This window comes from Gigantopelta aegis, chromosome 10, assembly GCF_016097555.1.
Source record: "Gigantopelta aegis isolate Gae_Host chromosome 10, Gae_host_genome, whole genome shotgun sequence".
Classification (NCBI taxonomy): Eukaryota; Metazoa; Mollusca; class Gastropoda; order Neomphalida; family Peltospiridae; genus Gigantopelta; species Gigantopelta aegis.
The window spans coordinates 48,062,101-48,078,287 of NC_054708.1; the positions used below are offsets into that span (position 1 = coordinate 48,062,101).

General features: G+C 42.8%; 1 protein-coding gene across 3 annotated transcripts in view; it reads left to right on the plus strand.

Moving 5' to 3' along the window:
• LOC121384499 (choline transporter-like protein 4) overlaps positions 1-16,187 on the plus strand; it is a 52,571-nt gene that overhangs the window by 13,175 nt on the left and 23,209 nt on the right. For all 3 annotated transcript variants that reach the window (XR_005959401.1, XR_005959400.1, XM_041514907.1), the window contains exons 5-8: positions 6,696-6,833; positions 8,805-8,868; positions 10,636-10,759; positions 11,950-12,024. Coding sequence is in view for 1 of the 3 variants with exons in the window: in XM_041514907.1 (XP_041370841.1) it covers positions 6,696-6,833; positions 8,805-8,868; positions 10,636-10,759; positions 11,950-12,024 (401 nt within the window). In the remaining 2 variants the exon portion in view is untranslated. The remainder of the gene's footprint in view (positions 1-6,695; positions 6,834-8,804; positions 8,869-10,635; positions 10,760-11,949; positions 12,025-16,187) is intronic.

Here is a 16,187-nt window from a genome sequence, read left to right on the forward strand (position 1 = left end):
TAGCCCAGTGGTAAAGAGCTTACTTAGAAAATTTGTTTCTAATTTTCATTATTATTCATACTTACCTAGTGCTAGCACAACAAATATGCTATTCAACCTGAGTCATACCTACACACTGCAGAATTCTCTCCCTTGCCGGATATGCGCAATGCTATCCTTGCACGGGCTACCTGTAACTTCATTCTCGGTTCAAAGTCCACCCACCGAGGGAAAGCCTCATAGGGGTGGGTGGGAGGTATAGTTTGTTGTGCTAGCACTAGGTAAGTATGAATAATAATGAAAATTAGAAACAAATTTTCTAATAGTCTTATTCAACTTACTGTGCTAGCACAACAAATATGCTATAACGGACGTGCAATGACACCGTTAGAGCACGTGAATTCAACATTAATGGGAGGAGGTAAGAAAATAGAGGACTTACCCGTACCCAAAAAGCTCCTTTGAAGTAATGACATGGAGATAGGACGAACCACGACATACGGTAACAAGGAGTCAAAAAACTTTTGGGAATAAAAAGGGGCTTCCCAAAAGAAAAACTCATCCCCATGAAAGGGAGGAAAAACATCTCCCCAGGGAGAGGAAACGGTAGACAACACTACAAAAAAACCCATCCCTCCGAAAAGGGTGGAGTGTTAAACATGTCCGAAACGTGAATCGATGGCAGTCGGACGGAAAAGAGGTCGACCCCTTTCCGTTGCCCTGCGCACAGACACGACGTGTTGAGCCGCAATGACTGTTTGGATCCTATGCGTACCGTCAGGACCAACCGCCATATCCCGGAAATAGAAACGGTCAAAAGTGTGCCGTCCTTTCCAAACCCCTGCATTCATGACCTTTATAATATCTAATGAATCATGAAAATTCAGGGAAGCAGAAATGGCTCGGATCTCATGTGGTTTAACAGAGAAATTCCGTAACACATGATCACCCGCCATCTCATATGCTAGCTTGATGGTAGCTGCTATCCATCGAGACAAAGCATTTTTTGTGACATCACCCGGCCTAATGGTATAAGAAATAAACAATCTCTTTTTACCCTGCCGCCGGTTTTTCGTACGCTCCAAATAATACTTCAATGCTCTCACCGGGCAAAGAAGTCTATCCGAGTTATCAGATGACAGTGTACGAGATAAACTGTGAATGACAGTAGGTGGAAACTCTTCCCCCGGAGACTGGTTTTTAGCAACAAAAATAGGGTCGGTACGTAAAGTGACAGACCCGTCCGAATTGTAATCAACCAAGTCATGCAAAAAAGCATGTATCTCACTGATCCGACGACAAGCTGCCAGTGAAACCAGAAACAGAGTCTTCCACGTCAAGGCACGAAGACTAGCAAACCTCAACGGCTCATAAGGCGCACCCTTAAGAGCATGTAACACCAGAAAGACATTCCATTTCGGAATAATGGAAGGTCGTTCAACCGTGGATTGTAATGATTTAAGTAAATCATGCAACACCAAGTTCGTAGAAAAGTCACGACATCCACACTGTTTAAGAGTAGTGAAAATCGCAGCTCTGTGACTTTTCACTGTCGTGACTTTAAGTTTCCTTTCTTGGACCAACGCCAGAAAGTACTCCGCTAAATCGTTGACAGTAGGCGATAAGGGATCGAAATCCCGTGCGTTCGCCCAACGAACCCACATACGCCAATGACACTGATAAACCGACTTGGTAGATTTGCGCTTTGCTGAAGAGACGAGATGCGCAATTCTTGTCGAAAAACCTCTGCGTCGCAAGGAAGCCCTGATAACCTCCACGCGTGAAGCCGGAAGACTTCCGGCTTCGGATGCCACACCGTCTGACTCAGTCGCTGGCTGAGTAGATCGGACAACACTGGTAACCGGAACGGGACTGCCACTAACAGTGACAGGAGCTGTGGAAACCAGGGCTGCGCCACCCACAGAGGAGCTATCAACGTCACGTGACAAGGTTCCTGGACCACTTTGGTCAACACCTTGCCGAGTAAGACAGGAGGATGGAAGGCATAAAAATCCAGTCCCGTCCAATCCATACTTAACGCGTCGTACTCCAACGCCAATGTGTCCGGTACCGGGGACACGAACACCGGCAATTGGTTGTTCAACCGTGTGGCAAACATGTCCACCTGTGGACTGCCCCACACCCGAAGAACCGCTGCGACCACCCCTTTGTTCAACATCCACTCCGTCTGAACAGGGGTATGTCGACTGAGGGCATCTGCTAACACATTCACCGATGAAGGAATGTGTTTCGCCCACAGAGTGGTCCCTAGTTGGTCGCAGAATTCCAAAATTGCAAGAGCTTTGCGACCCAAAGTCTCCGATTTGGTTCCACTCCAACGATTGAGATATGCCACTACCGACGTATTGTCGCATCTCAACAGAATTCGACGGTGTCGAAGAACACACAGGAAATGAAGACAGGCACGATGCACTGCCTCCATCTCCAAACAGTTGATATGAAGCTTCCTCTCGGAGAGATTCCATACCCCTGAAATGTGTTGATCCAACAGATGCGCCCCGTACCCGTGCAGCGACGCATCCGTGAACAGGATCAGATCCGGAGCAGGGGGGTGCAACGGAACCGATAGGGACATGCACTTGTCCGACAGGCACTCCTGTATCGGATGAGTGAACCATGGGCCCAGAGGCACTATCGTGTCCCAATCGTGACCATCCCACAGTGGGGACAAATGCCACTGGAGTGGTCGTTTGAATCGTCTGAACTGCACGATCAATGAGGCCAGAGATTCGAGGTGGCCCAACACCACGTGGAGAGATCGTACCGTAGTACTTTGCTCCCCCATCAAACGTCGCGCCGACGTTTGGAAATTGTGGATACGCGCATCGGTGGGACGAACCGACGCTACCACAAGATCGAAGACCACTCCGAGATATGTGAAAATCTGAGCCGGCGTTAACTCCGATTTCACCCGATTGGGAATAAAACCCAATTGGAGGATCGTGTCCAAAACCAACCCGACATTGGTCCGACACTCCTGTTGCGACGAAGCTGGGATCAACCAATCGTCGAGATAGGTATGCATTCGAACCCCTAACAAATGAACATGACCTACCACCGCTTTTACCACACGTGTAAAAGCATGGGGACTCGTCGCCAAAAACCGAACGGGAGCAAACGAAAAACTCGTACGCTTTCCCGTCGAACAGGAAGCGCAGAAACTTCCAAAACGCCTTGTGCACCGGGACATGGAGGTATGCGTCTTTCAGATCGATCGACGCAGCCCACTCCCCAATTTGAAGCAGGTTCCGGACCGAATGAACCGTTTCCATTTTCATGGAAGGAACATCGACGTAGACGTTCAGTGGCTTCAAATTTAGGATTGGTCTCCATTCCCCATTTTTCTTCCGGGCGAAGAAAAGATGAGAATAAAATCCCGGAGTGTCCAGACTGACTCTCTGGATGGCCCCTTTGTCGAGAAACTCGGCAATCATACTCTCCACTAAAACGCGCCGATCCGCGGACGGTAACGGCGGCATTCTCGGAGTGGAAGTAAGAGGGGGGCTCGAAGAAAAGGGTATTTTGTAACCGTGTCGAACGACCGACAGAACCCAGGGGTCGAGACCAGGCAGCTTGCACCAATTTCGAAGGAAATGGCGGAGCCTGCCCCCCACGGGTATGGTTGCTAACGGTACCTCCGAAAGCAACTGCCGATCGTTCACGTACCCTCACCCCAACCGCTTACCACCCGTAGGCGCAACGCCTTTGGTGAACTGAGAACGGAACGCAGTACGACGTTTGCGTCCTCGCTTAGCGGAAGACGGGTTGTTACCTGGTTGCCTCCTAGTGTCAGGAACCCTAGGGATCTGAGCCGACTGTAAAAAAGCAGCCTTTTTCACAGGAGGAGGCTTGAACCCCGAAAACGTGGACCGACGTTTACCAGAGGTTGAGGGTCGAGTGTTCGGGACTGGTCTCGACAAATCCTTGTCTAGGACAATATTAAAATCGGGACCGAAAAGTAAATTTTCCCGTACCGAACGTGTACGAAAAAAAAGTCTTCGCAACGTTTGACGCACTCAAACCCGCCAGGTAATGGTCACGCCGTAACAAAAGACTGTTCGCAAACAATCGGCCAGATAACTGAGCGATATGCTTAGAGGCTTTTGACGCAGCCTCCAAACAGCCTTTCGCCATCGCGGGAAGGCTCTCGACAGCCTTATCCAAGCCAAATAGGAACGTACCTAAATGGTTATTAACCTGGAACATCGACTTAGCCAGCCGTTCGAACGATTCCAGATCCGCGATTGGCAATGACACATGCGGCGATGGGGAACAAGCGGCTCGGACACTAGCGGGAACGACCGCCGGATGTTCGAGAAAATCCGCCCCCAACGTCTCATAGGAGTCGGCACGAAAAATGCGCGCTCCCATTAAGATTTTCCCCGTAGGCAGTACCGTTGGGTACTCATCAACACCCACTCCCAGGATACGATCACTGCCAGTGATCAACACATCAATGTCACAAAGTGAACTGTGCGCCTCCTGTGCAAGTGGTAAACCCGACTCCTCACGAGGAGTGACCAAATTCAAAGAACGGTTCCCGAATGAGACACCCTTGAATGTAGGCTGGGTCTCAACCTGAGGTATAGCGTCCCCGCATACCTGTCGGACCTGGTCCCTGACAAAAACCAGAACCGCCGGATAATCGCACTCCTCCTCTACCTCCGAACTAAAGTGAGAGAGAGCTGGGTCAGCGACAGAATCCGGTCCAACCGACGCTTCCTCTGAAGCCAGGTCACTGTCCACTGGATCCCGAAGATCTATATGGACTCCTCCCCCTAATCGAGACGCCCCTGGGGCAGCGTCTCCCGAGACGGAAACAATAGGAACCGAACGACAATCCCTAACTGCATCGTCAAACTGCTGCCGAGACGCAGTTTCTGCTGGTTTTGGCGGAAAACCAGGGGGGGGGGAGGAATGGGAGCCGCACCCGACGGTCCCGTCTGCAAAAGCAATGATCCCAACTGAGGCGAAGCGTTCAAAAATTCCACAAAACTCCGAAACAACGTTTCCTGAAAGCCTAACGGTCGTTCCTGCGCCAAGTGCGGAACTGTCGGAGTTTGCGGCCACAGAGTACCCCCAGCCGAGGGGTATCTGCGCGAACCTCGTCCTCTATCGAGTAAAGTCGAAGAGGTAGGGACCAAAGACGGTGCAAACTGTGAGGAGATGTCCGTTGCTACCGAAGTTACCGGACCCTTGGAGTAAACATATGCAAACGGAGGACCCAAACGGGATGAGTCCTCCACCCAACGGTAAACATCGGTCGGGATGCCATCAGAGACGGATCCCGGCATCGGAACAACTGGCTCAGTTCGAAGCAAACTGGCAGAACTCTCCTCGGGCCTTGAGAATGCTGAGGTGCCGAAGCGACTGTCAGCAATCGAAGGCAAAGTCGGGGCCACCTGCTCTGCGGACGAAGCAGTGGACCTACGCACAACGGAGTGCATGTGCTCGGTAACCGATGAAGTCGTCAAAACCGGTGCCGCGACGACTCCACCCTGCCCCCTTTCTGTTTGTAAAGGTAACCGTAACGACGATGGCGACGCCCGCGACGAAGCCACACAAACAGAAGAAGGCGCCGTCACTAACGAAGACGGCTCACGTACCACGGTCACAATAGGAGCCCGGGGGGGCGCTCCCGAAGTATCTGTAACTGTACTCATAACACGGACCGACGAAGAAACACCCTTGTGTTTCCCCCCTTTTCGGACACTTTTCGAAGTGTCTACAGACTTATGGGACCTACCCACTAAGTCCGACTTGCCGACTACTGCAGAAGCAGACGACAAGATTTTGCTGGTACCCGAAACCTGAGTCTGCGAACCGAACCGAACCCACTGGTCAGGAGACCACGTGGCGCAGATCTCACACTGACGGTCTTGAGAACAAGACCGACAGTCCGGACACAACACGTGTGTGTCTTTACGTCGTAACGGAAATAGACAACCATCTCGCGCACAAACTTTCCGTGCGCTAGCTGTCAACGAACTCGCGTCGGACATGGTAAATTCAACACAGGATTCCCAACTACCAACCGTATGTCAAGTTCAACCCAAAAAACAAACACAAAATTACAAGTAAAGAAAACTTTTTGCCAAAGCTTAACAGGTGTTAACAGGTGGACTGCAGAATTGAGAAAATAAGTTACAGGTAGCCCGTGCAAGGATAGCATTGCGCATATCCGGCAAGGGAGAGAATTCTGCAGTGTGTAGGTATGACTCAGGTTGAATAGCATATTTGTTGTGCTAGCACAGTAAGTTGAATAAGACTATTGATGTGTGCTTGATCTGGGATTGACTCCTGTTGGTGGGCCCATTGGTCTAAGTTTCGTTCTTGCCAGTGCACCATGACTGATTTATCAAAAAACCGTGCTATGTGCTATCCTGTCAAAGGGATAATGCATATAAAGGATCCCTGGCTACTAATGAAACGATGTGGCGAGTTTCCTCTCTAAGACTATATGTCAAAATTATCAAATGTTTGACATCCAATAGTCGATGATTAATAAATCAATGATCTTTAATGCTGTTGACTTTGACTCTCTTTTTTGTGTGCTGCTAATGGAAAAATATAACAGATTACCTCTGAATACCACACATGTAGATGTTACCATCCATCAGTTTGCTCTAGTGGTATCATTAAACAAAAAAGTATCTTTGTTTCAAACTTTAATGCCTCTGATTATTGTATTGCAGGTGTGTGTAAAACAATGTACAAGCTCTTACTACGTATATTTGGAGACATTGGCTGCACTAAATCTACGACCCAATGACAAAGCAGCGAAGGAAAAAATGTTGTGTAAATATAATGTTGACGTCACCAAAATCACTGCAGTAAGTACACATATAATTACACCATAACATTCAAGTGTGTTTGTTTGGAAAAGTGTGTGCTATATAACAGGGCGTCTAGATTAAGGTAGCCCTACTCCCATGGCTAGTGATATTCAATGTTGGGCTAGTAAATAACTACTATTGCCATGCCCGACGGCTGGTGATTTTTTGGTGTCAAATGTTGTAGTTAAGTCTATTTTGTAAATATGAATATCCTGCCCCCAGTGTTAGTGTTTTAAGCTATATATCTCTCTTTAGGTGACATATCCGGTTTTTACTAATATTTAGTAAAAATGTATTAACTTAAAGTAAAGTAGGGCTAGTGAATTCTTAATTGTGGCTAGTATTTTTTAAAATCACTGATCCCATGGCTAATGGATTTTATAAAAATTCTAGAAGCCCTGTTAATATAATGTTTTTCACGTGATCATATAATTACACCATAACATTCAGGTGTGTTTGTTTGGAACAAGTGTATTAAACATATCACCACTGTGTGTGCTATATTATATATTCCACGTGATCAACTAGAACATATAATTACACCATAACATTCAGGTGTCTTTGTTTGGAATAAGTATATTAAACATATCACCACTGTGTGTGCTATATGATATATTCCACGTGATCAACTAGAACATATAATTACACCATAACATTCAGGTGTCTTTGTTTGGAATAAGTATATTAAACATATCACTTTGCTATATGATGTATGCCACGTGATCAACTAGAACATATAATTACACCATAACATTCAAGTGTATTTGTTTGGAACAAGAATATTAAACATATCACCACTGTGTGTGCTATATGATGTATTCCACGTGATCAGCTAGAACATATATTTACACCATAACATTCAAGTGTATTTGTTTGGAATAAGTATATTAAACATATCACCACTGTGTGTGCTATATGATGTATTCCACGTGATCAAGTAGAACATATAATTACACCATAACATTCAGGTGTATTTGTTTGGAACCAGTATATTAAATATATCACCACTATGTGTGCTATATGATGTATTCCACGTGATCAGCTAGAACATATAATTACACCATAACATTCAAGTGTATTTGTTTGGAATAAGTATATTAAACATATCACTACTGTGTGTGCTATATGATGTATTCCACGTGATCAAGTAGAACATATAATTACACCATAACATTCAGGTGTGCTTGTTTGGAATACGTGTATTAAACATATCACCACTGTGTGTGCTATATGATGTATTCCACGTGATCAACTAGAACATATAATTACACCATAACATTCAGGTGTGCTTGTTTGGAATAAGTGTATTAAACATATCACCACTGTGTGTGCTATATGATGTATTCCACGTGATCAACTAGATCATATAATTACACCATAACATTCAGGTGTGCTTGTTTGGAATAAGTGTATTAAACACATCACTACTGTGTACTATATGATATATTCCCATGCATACTATTACTGGTTGGAATATCTGAATGTACCAATATGATGGGTTACAGCATAACCTACAGGTAGGTATCAGAAGATTCCAGTAACTTGACAGTGGGGTGGGAGGCATTTTTATTTGACTTTGAACTTTGGTGGGCCAATACATATTCTGAGCATCTCAGTTTCTGAGGTGGGAGGGGAGGGTAGGCTGGGGTGGGGGGGGGGGGGGCAGTTTGCCACCCAACCCTGCTTCCATTGGCTATAATATGTCAAAACAGGTAATTGGTTGCCTTTTCATTTGTGACACTCCAGATATGAGCTGTGGTTTTTATTTTAGTGTTTTAATAAAAAGAGAGAGAGAGAGAGAGAGAGAGAGAGAGAGAGAGAGAGAGAGAGAGAGAGAGAGAGAGAGAGAGAGAGAGAGCCAATTAATTTTCTGTATTAACAATTCTTTCTGTCATTTATTTTATCCATGTTGAGTTAATAGTTTTATAAACACAGGATTTAATTATAGTTTTATGTTAAATGTTTTAGAACGATGTTGAAAATCTGATTAAAAAAGAAGACTGTGCCAGCTACTATGTGAAAACAACTGAAGGTTATTTAGTTTGTTTGATTTGTTTAACGACACCACTGGAGCACATTGATTAATTAATCATCGGGTATTGAATGTCAAACATTTAGTAATTCTGACTCGTAGTCATCAGCGGAAACCCGCTACATTTTTTCCTAATGCAGCAAGGGATCTTTTATATGCACCGATGTGGTTTCGATCCTGCGACGCAAGCACATCGAGCGAGTGAAGGTTAGATTCACACAGTCGCGGTTATGATCAAACATAATGCCTGACTGAAATGACACTAGAAGATCAAATATATATTCCTAAACAAAAATGAATCTGAAAACAACAGTAAAATTTGCCAGATCCACAATTTCAAAATTGCATTGTCCCAAATCTAAATGGTCTTTACAGGATGAATAATACTATAGTTCATATTGTTTTTACGAAATCAATAATGTTCTTTCAAATAGTCTTCATGGAATGAGAAATTCAAGCAGCAGTAGCAAGTAGAACAATATTAGTAGTAATCAGTCAAGTCTTAATTACACATTCTTTTAAATGGATTTTAGCATTAAGGAAAGCTTAGCTAAGCCATACAACATATATTGCGCTAAGAAAGTGAAAAATATATTACACATTCTTTTAAATAGATTTTAGCATTAAGGAAAGCTTAGCTAAGCCATACAACATATATTGCGCTAAGAAAGTGAAAAATATGTTACACATTGTTTTAAATAGATTTTAGCATTAAGGAAAGCTTAGCTAAGCCATACAACATATATTGCGCTAAGAAAGTGAAAAATATGTTACACATTCTTTTAAATAGATTTTAGCATTAAGGAAAGCTTAGCTAAGCCATACAACATATATTGCGCTAAGAAAGTGAAAAATATGTTATATTTTAGTGACCTACCGTACAGATTCATTCATTCAATACTGCACAAAGAACAAATAATTGGTGGGAATTTAAATATTTTTCTCATCAAGTGCAAACTTTGACAAACATTACACAATTGCAATAGAAACACTTCCATATACGAAGTTAAGCCATTATATACTGATCATGTTTCTAGGTTCTTGTGTTGGTATTATAACATATTTTATTTCTCATTCTAGCTTACTATCAACTGCCGTGGTATGTGCTATCCTGTCAAGTTCCTTTGCTACTAATGAAATCTTTTTAGTTTTTTTCTCTAAGACTATGTCTCAAAATGACCAAATGTTTGACATCCAGTAGCTGATGAATAAATCAATGTGCTCTAGTGGTGTCATTAAACAGAACAAACTTTATAATTAAATTTTCTCTGCTTCTATACACTTTATGTCAATCAGATTGATCCAGAGGTGCTAATGTTTTTGCGTTCACATCTCGATGAACCGAAACAATTTTCACACACACATACACACACACACACACACACACACACACACACACAAATGATGTGCACACTTTTGTATGACCCTCAATGCGGAGTCATACAGTGTCCTTATAATTTTTTCAGTTCATACTTATATAGACCAAAAAATAATTGCGCACGCACGCACAAACACAAACACACTCGCACACACACACATACACACACACACACACACACACACACACACACACACACACACTAACACACATGATCTGCACACTTTTGTATGCCCCCCCCCCCCCCCCCCCCCCCCCCCCCCCCCCCCACTCGGAGTCGTACAGTGTGCTTATAATTGTTTCAGTTCATACTTGCATGGACCAAACAATATTTGCGGTCAGTTCTTAAATAACACACTTACTATAGAAATATTATGTTTTATTTTCAGTGTTTGGCAGATGTGTTCCTGCAGTCAGTGAAATCACTGACATGGCTCTGAATTCCGGCAACTTTGTCCTAAAGGCGGCAGACGGCACCAAGGTGACGAGAGCCTTACTCAAAGACGCCAACCGGCGAGTTCTCTTTCTTTTTACAGACACATCAAGAAACACTTATGTCTTCATTTGTCACTTTCAAAATGGGAGGCAAGACGTAGCCCAGTGGTAAAGCGTTCGCTTGATGCGCGGTCGGTCTGGGATCGATCCCCGTCTGTGGGGCCCATTGGGTTATTTATCGCTCCAGCCAATGCAACACGACTGGTATATCAAAGGCCGTGGTATGTGTTATCCTGTCTGTGGGATGGTGCATTTAAAAGATTCCTTGCTGCTAATCGAAAAAGAGTAGCCTATGAAGTGGCGACAGCGGGTTTTCTCTCTCAATATCGGTGTGTTCCTTAACCATATGTCCGACGCCATATAACCGTAAATAAAATGTGTTGAGAGCGTCGTTAAATAAAATATTTCCTTCCTTCCTTCCTTTCATATATTTATTCTGAGGAAAGTATATCAGTAGAAAAAATATCATAGTGTTAGAGACATACAATTATTGCTAAGTTTTTTCTACACATTATTATATCGTATCTGTTTATCTACACTGACACCCAAAAGAAACTTTACATATATAAACTTTGAATAATTGGATAAATATCATTGCTGATCGAAAAGAACCAATTTAAAAACCACCGTACAAACACTTTGCATGTATCACGACGTGCGTTCAATGTGACGTTTAGATGTTGAACTTCATGATACTTTCATATTCCACCGTACAGTGTTTTTTTTTATATAATACAATTTCAAGCCTTGTAAAGTTTCTTTTTGACGTCAGTATATTTGTATATTTGTCCATTACTGCATATTCAACATTTAGGAGAATTAAGGACTCATTCACACAAAAATATTTCTCATTATGGAGAATTAAAGACTTATTCACACAAAAATATTTCTCATTATGAAGAATTAAAGACTTATTGACATTTATCAATATGCACACTAATGCTGAGGGTGTTCATGCCAACTAATCCTTTAAAATGACAAACACATGTCAATAAAATATTTACTGCAAAATTGAAAAAAAAAAAATTTGGTACTCTTTTAAGACGGGAAGGGGAGTAGAGGGGGAAAAAGAGTATCGTACTGTTTATGCACTTATGAAAATGTTGATAATTGGAATAGCCTGTACCCAAACACTTGTTGAAACAGCACAACTAGTGAAATGGTAGTATGATAAAACATCATTGGTTAATCATCATGTTTAATTGCAGAGAAATGGCACGCTTCTTCAAGTATGGACAGCAGGTGTATGCAGATGTGATCAAGTCGTGGCAGTCTTTACTTGTGTGAGTAGTCTCCAGTGTTTTGACAATAATTGTGTCAAACTAATTCGGTTACTGGTTTTTTTATTATAGTTTTATTATTTTTAGTGCTTGAAAGATCTGTTTGTGCAGGTATATTAACTGACCAATGTGTGTGGGTAATATTTGGCATGCTTCCACCAGAGAACTGTTCAAACACGCCTGTCCGGCACAACCAAGAGAGTTCTGTCCATGGCAGGGTCTGACCAATGGCATTTCCCCTTATTTTAATAGACTAGGTCCATACATCCTAACAGTCAATGAAATGGCTTTAAATATTCCAGTAAGTCCTCTCCTTCCTATTCCAGTCAGTAACTTCCTTCTTTCTCCTTTACTCTTATTGTCAGGACATACTTTTTGTTTTTGTCTTGGTTTAGTCGAGGTTTCGTATGTGGAATTGGTTTATCGACATTTATTCTTATTGTGTTTTAAAGATTCCGTCTTTCATAAATTTTCAATTAATTTATTTGAAGGGTTTCTAGCTTTGGCCAACATTTTGAAAAACAATCTTGTTAATGGGAGTTTTGTTATTGTCACTAATAGGAAGTGTCTGACTTCCAATTGTGATGTTTTCATCTTTTGTAGTGAATGTAGCATCTTCTGCATTACCATTGGAATCTTAACTAATCCCAGGTATTAAGAGATGTTGATATGATGCCTTCTGTTCCAGCCCAGCAGTCAGTTACAGTTATGGTGTCTGCAACGGAATATGCTCCAGTTCAAAAAGATTCACTGATACCTCCGAAGCCTCATAGGGCTACTACCTACAGCAGTGATTCACAGAGTAGGTCGTCATCATCTACACAGAGTGGAGCCATTCGTCATGGTCCACAACCAACTAATAATTGGCCTGTTGCCTTTCAGGCATCATTGTTCAGCTGATAACCGCACAGACCATCGAGATGTGTTGGAACACTATGGATGTATGGACACTACATGAAGGAATGGTCAACCATGGATACCATTATACTAGTGTAATCGGATTCAACCCCAGATGAAGTGGTTTCAGCTGAAATGATCTCCTTTTGAGAATGGCTTTCATGTATTAATGATCTTCTGCATCTTTTCCCAAGATCACCAATTCCTTCAACAAAAGGTCCATTACCAATGATCTCCATGGATACACCATAAGAGGACATTGTTGCTAAGTCATTGACTATGGAATCATTGGTGGTCACTGTGACCTCCGATCTAGATGTGATGTTCAGTCGGCATCAGTTGTTTAGTTCCCATATTGGACATCTAACATATATCCCATGGTCAAGATGGACTTAAAATCTGTCACAGAATAGAACTTCATTTCATTCAAAGCCACCATCCGGTGGCAACAGAGGAGTACATTGTATAAATTATATATACATATACACGCATACATTAAGTGACAAGTGTCACCACTACCAACAATGATGATATTGACTTATTCAGCTGAGATGCTTGAAAAGATTGACACAAAGATGCATCATTTGCTGTTTGACATTTCCTAGTATGGTGCTATTTAGTAGGCATCACAATGCAAGTCAATGATCAGAAGGATATGCTCTGACTCAACAGAGTGCAGAGATGTTAGCCTATATGACATCTTCCGTTAAAGCTATGATGAAGAATAAGCAGTCCTCAGCATCTGGGGACATATCATCAGGTCAACAAAAGAAATGGAATTAACTCCAAGCAACAGACTTTCATCTCATCGGATTGCCTAGACCATTTAAAACGCACACATCTGATATTGCCAACACCGATTGTAACGACGAATGTCAACATTATTGGAAGAACATGGATTGTCTTTGTGCCAATCCGTGGATCACCAATATTCTGCACTTCGGCTTCAGGCTTCAGTTGTATGTAGCCCCACCCTTGACATTATCTCTAGTGAAGTCTCATCTAATGTAAAGTTAGCCATGGCTTCTGAATTATATTTGATGATCAATGGTTGTAAAGAGAAGAACAAGATTCAGCGCTTCTGGCCACCAACGTGGGACTTAAATCTGGTTTTATGAGTGTTGACAAAGATGCTTTAGAAAACTGTTTACTTGTTGGGATTTATGATGGCTGATTGGGTTTCAGAACTTCATGTTTTAGATGTTAACGTTGTTTCTAGAGATTCAGCAGTGCTTTTGGGGCTATATTTGAACTATGTTGTTACAAAACAATTGCCAAACCAGTATTTCATGGTGCAGGCATTGTCATCCATACTGAGACTGGATGACGTTAAAAACCTGTATTTATGTCTGGTATGGACCCTTAAGTTCTACTTTGAAAGAACAAGAACTTTTAGGAATGGCCATAAAAGCCTGTTGTTACCTTGTAGCTGGAATCATATGAAGGACACATTATCTATATGGATCCACTCTACCATCCTACAATCGTATAAAAATGTAGGTCTATACCTCTGACAGAAGTGGCGACCCTACTTAACAACAGTCATAACCACTACCTCAAAATTGTCTCCATCGAAGATGTAGATGGTTACCATCACTTAGGTTCGATAATGGCAGCACTGGCTCTGGTCAACACAGGTCATTCTCGCCTAACAATGTCTGCATCTAAACACATCCAACTCTCTGACAGATATAGAAAAAAGTAATTATTCTTTTCTCTCTATATTATGCACACTTTTGCTGGAGGTTTTTTTTTTAATGTTTCAGGTTAACAATAGCTGATGTCTAGTGCATCCGAGCTAATGGTACCATTGTTTTCAACTATCAACAACTATTGTGTGCGGACATGGGGTTGTTTGGTTTATTGTCCTGATGGATGTCACCATGGTGCATGTTAAATATTAACATTGTTTTCATGTTGATTTTTTTTTTTTTTTTTGGGGGGGAAGGGGGGGGGGGGGGGGGCTATCCTTGTTGGTGGATTTTGGCTGAATGAGACTTTGTTAGAACCGTTCCAGTCTACAGTAATCTCATCATATCATCTTAGATAACAGAACCTGCGTTCTGCTGTTGAATGCTGTCATTGATGAGAGGTCAGGTTAAGTTGAAAATAAATGCAGAAAACTTGGATTGTTTTCTCTTTCCATGGGTATTTAACTTGACCTCTTAGGATGAGGTCCTACGATGTTGCTCAAGGGAACGAAGGAAGTTACTGTCACACGTCTGTATCAGGAACCAGACGACTTACTGGAAGATTTTAAGCCTTTTCACTGGCTGCTGGGATGTTTGGACTAGTCTTTTAAAATAGAGGGAAATGCAATTGGTTAAGAGTTCTTGACAGTGAGCACCTTGGTCTTGGTGCTGGACATTCCATTCCAAAAATTATTTACATGCTCCTATACCACGAAGGTTTCAAGCATGTCTGTCCTGGGCATAATCTCTGGCCTTTGCCAGTGACTAAGTCCAGGACAGAGAAGGGGGGGGGGGGATAAGTTTGAGGTGGGCGGAATTTGGAATATGAATTTAGTTGTGTCCAGCGACTGCGCGGACCGACTAGTAGACACCGAAAATGAGCCGTGTTCTGACTGGCTGAATTTCGATTCCTTCGGGTCTAACTAGAAAAAGCTATAGTCTACAGAGAATAACTGCACCTAACATCATGTCCGGACTAAGAATTTAAACCCAAAAATAAGTTTGACTGCTCGGCCAAAAAGGTTTTAAGGTGATTTGAGCAATTGAACGGGCGCCAAAGTAAATTGCTTTGGACTATTTATAAAAAAAATAAACATAGAAATTTTGAAGCTCGATCGAAAATGTTTAAAGTCCAACTAAGCCCAAAAAGGAGGATACCTGTCCTAGTTAAGGTTGGTTTCTCGGGGATCCTGGAGTTACTCGGAGTGATGGCAGCTGGTCTTGTCGCTGGCGTAGAGCCTGTACTACCGTGGAGTAACCGGGGCCGCAGACTGCTCTGAGCATCTTGTGAAGAGACCTGTTGTCTATCTTCCAAAACAAGACGCACTGTCTAAAGGTCTGGTCCCTTCGATGGGTCACGATCACTCCCGGCGTACTACCAAAGGTCTTGTGTTGGATTTCGTAGCTGCTGCCGTCCTCCATTGGCTTCCAGTCGATGTTAGCGAAACCTCCCCAGAGTTTGGTCGGTTGAAGAGTGTCCCATTGCATGTACGGGTGGAGCTGATGGCGAAGTTCACCCAGGGCCAGGCTCCATTCGTCCTCGTCCTCGTCCTCGTCCTCGTTCTCTTCCTCTTTCAG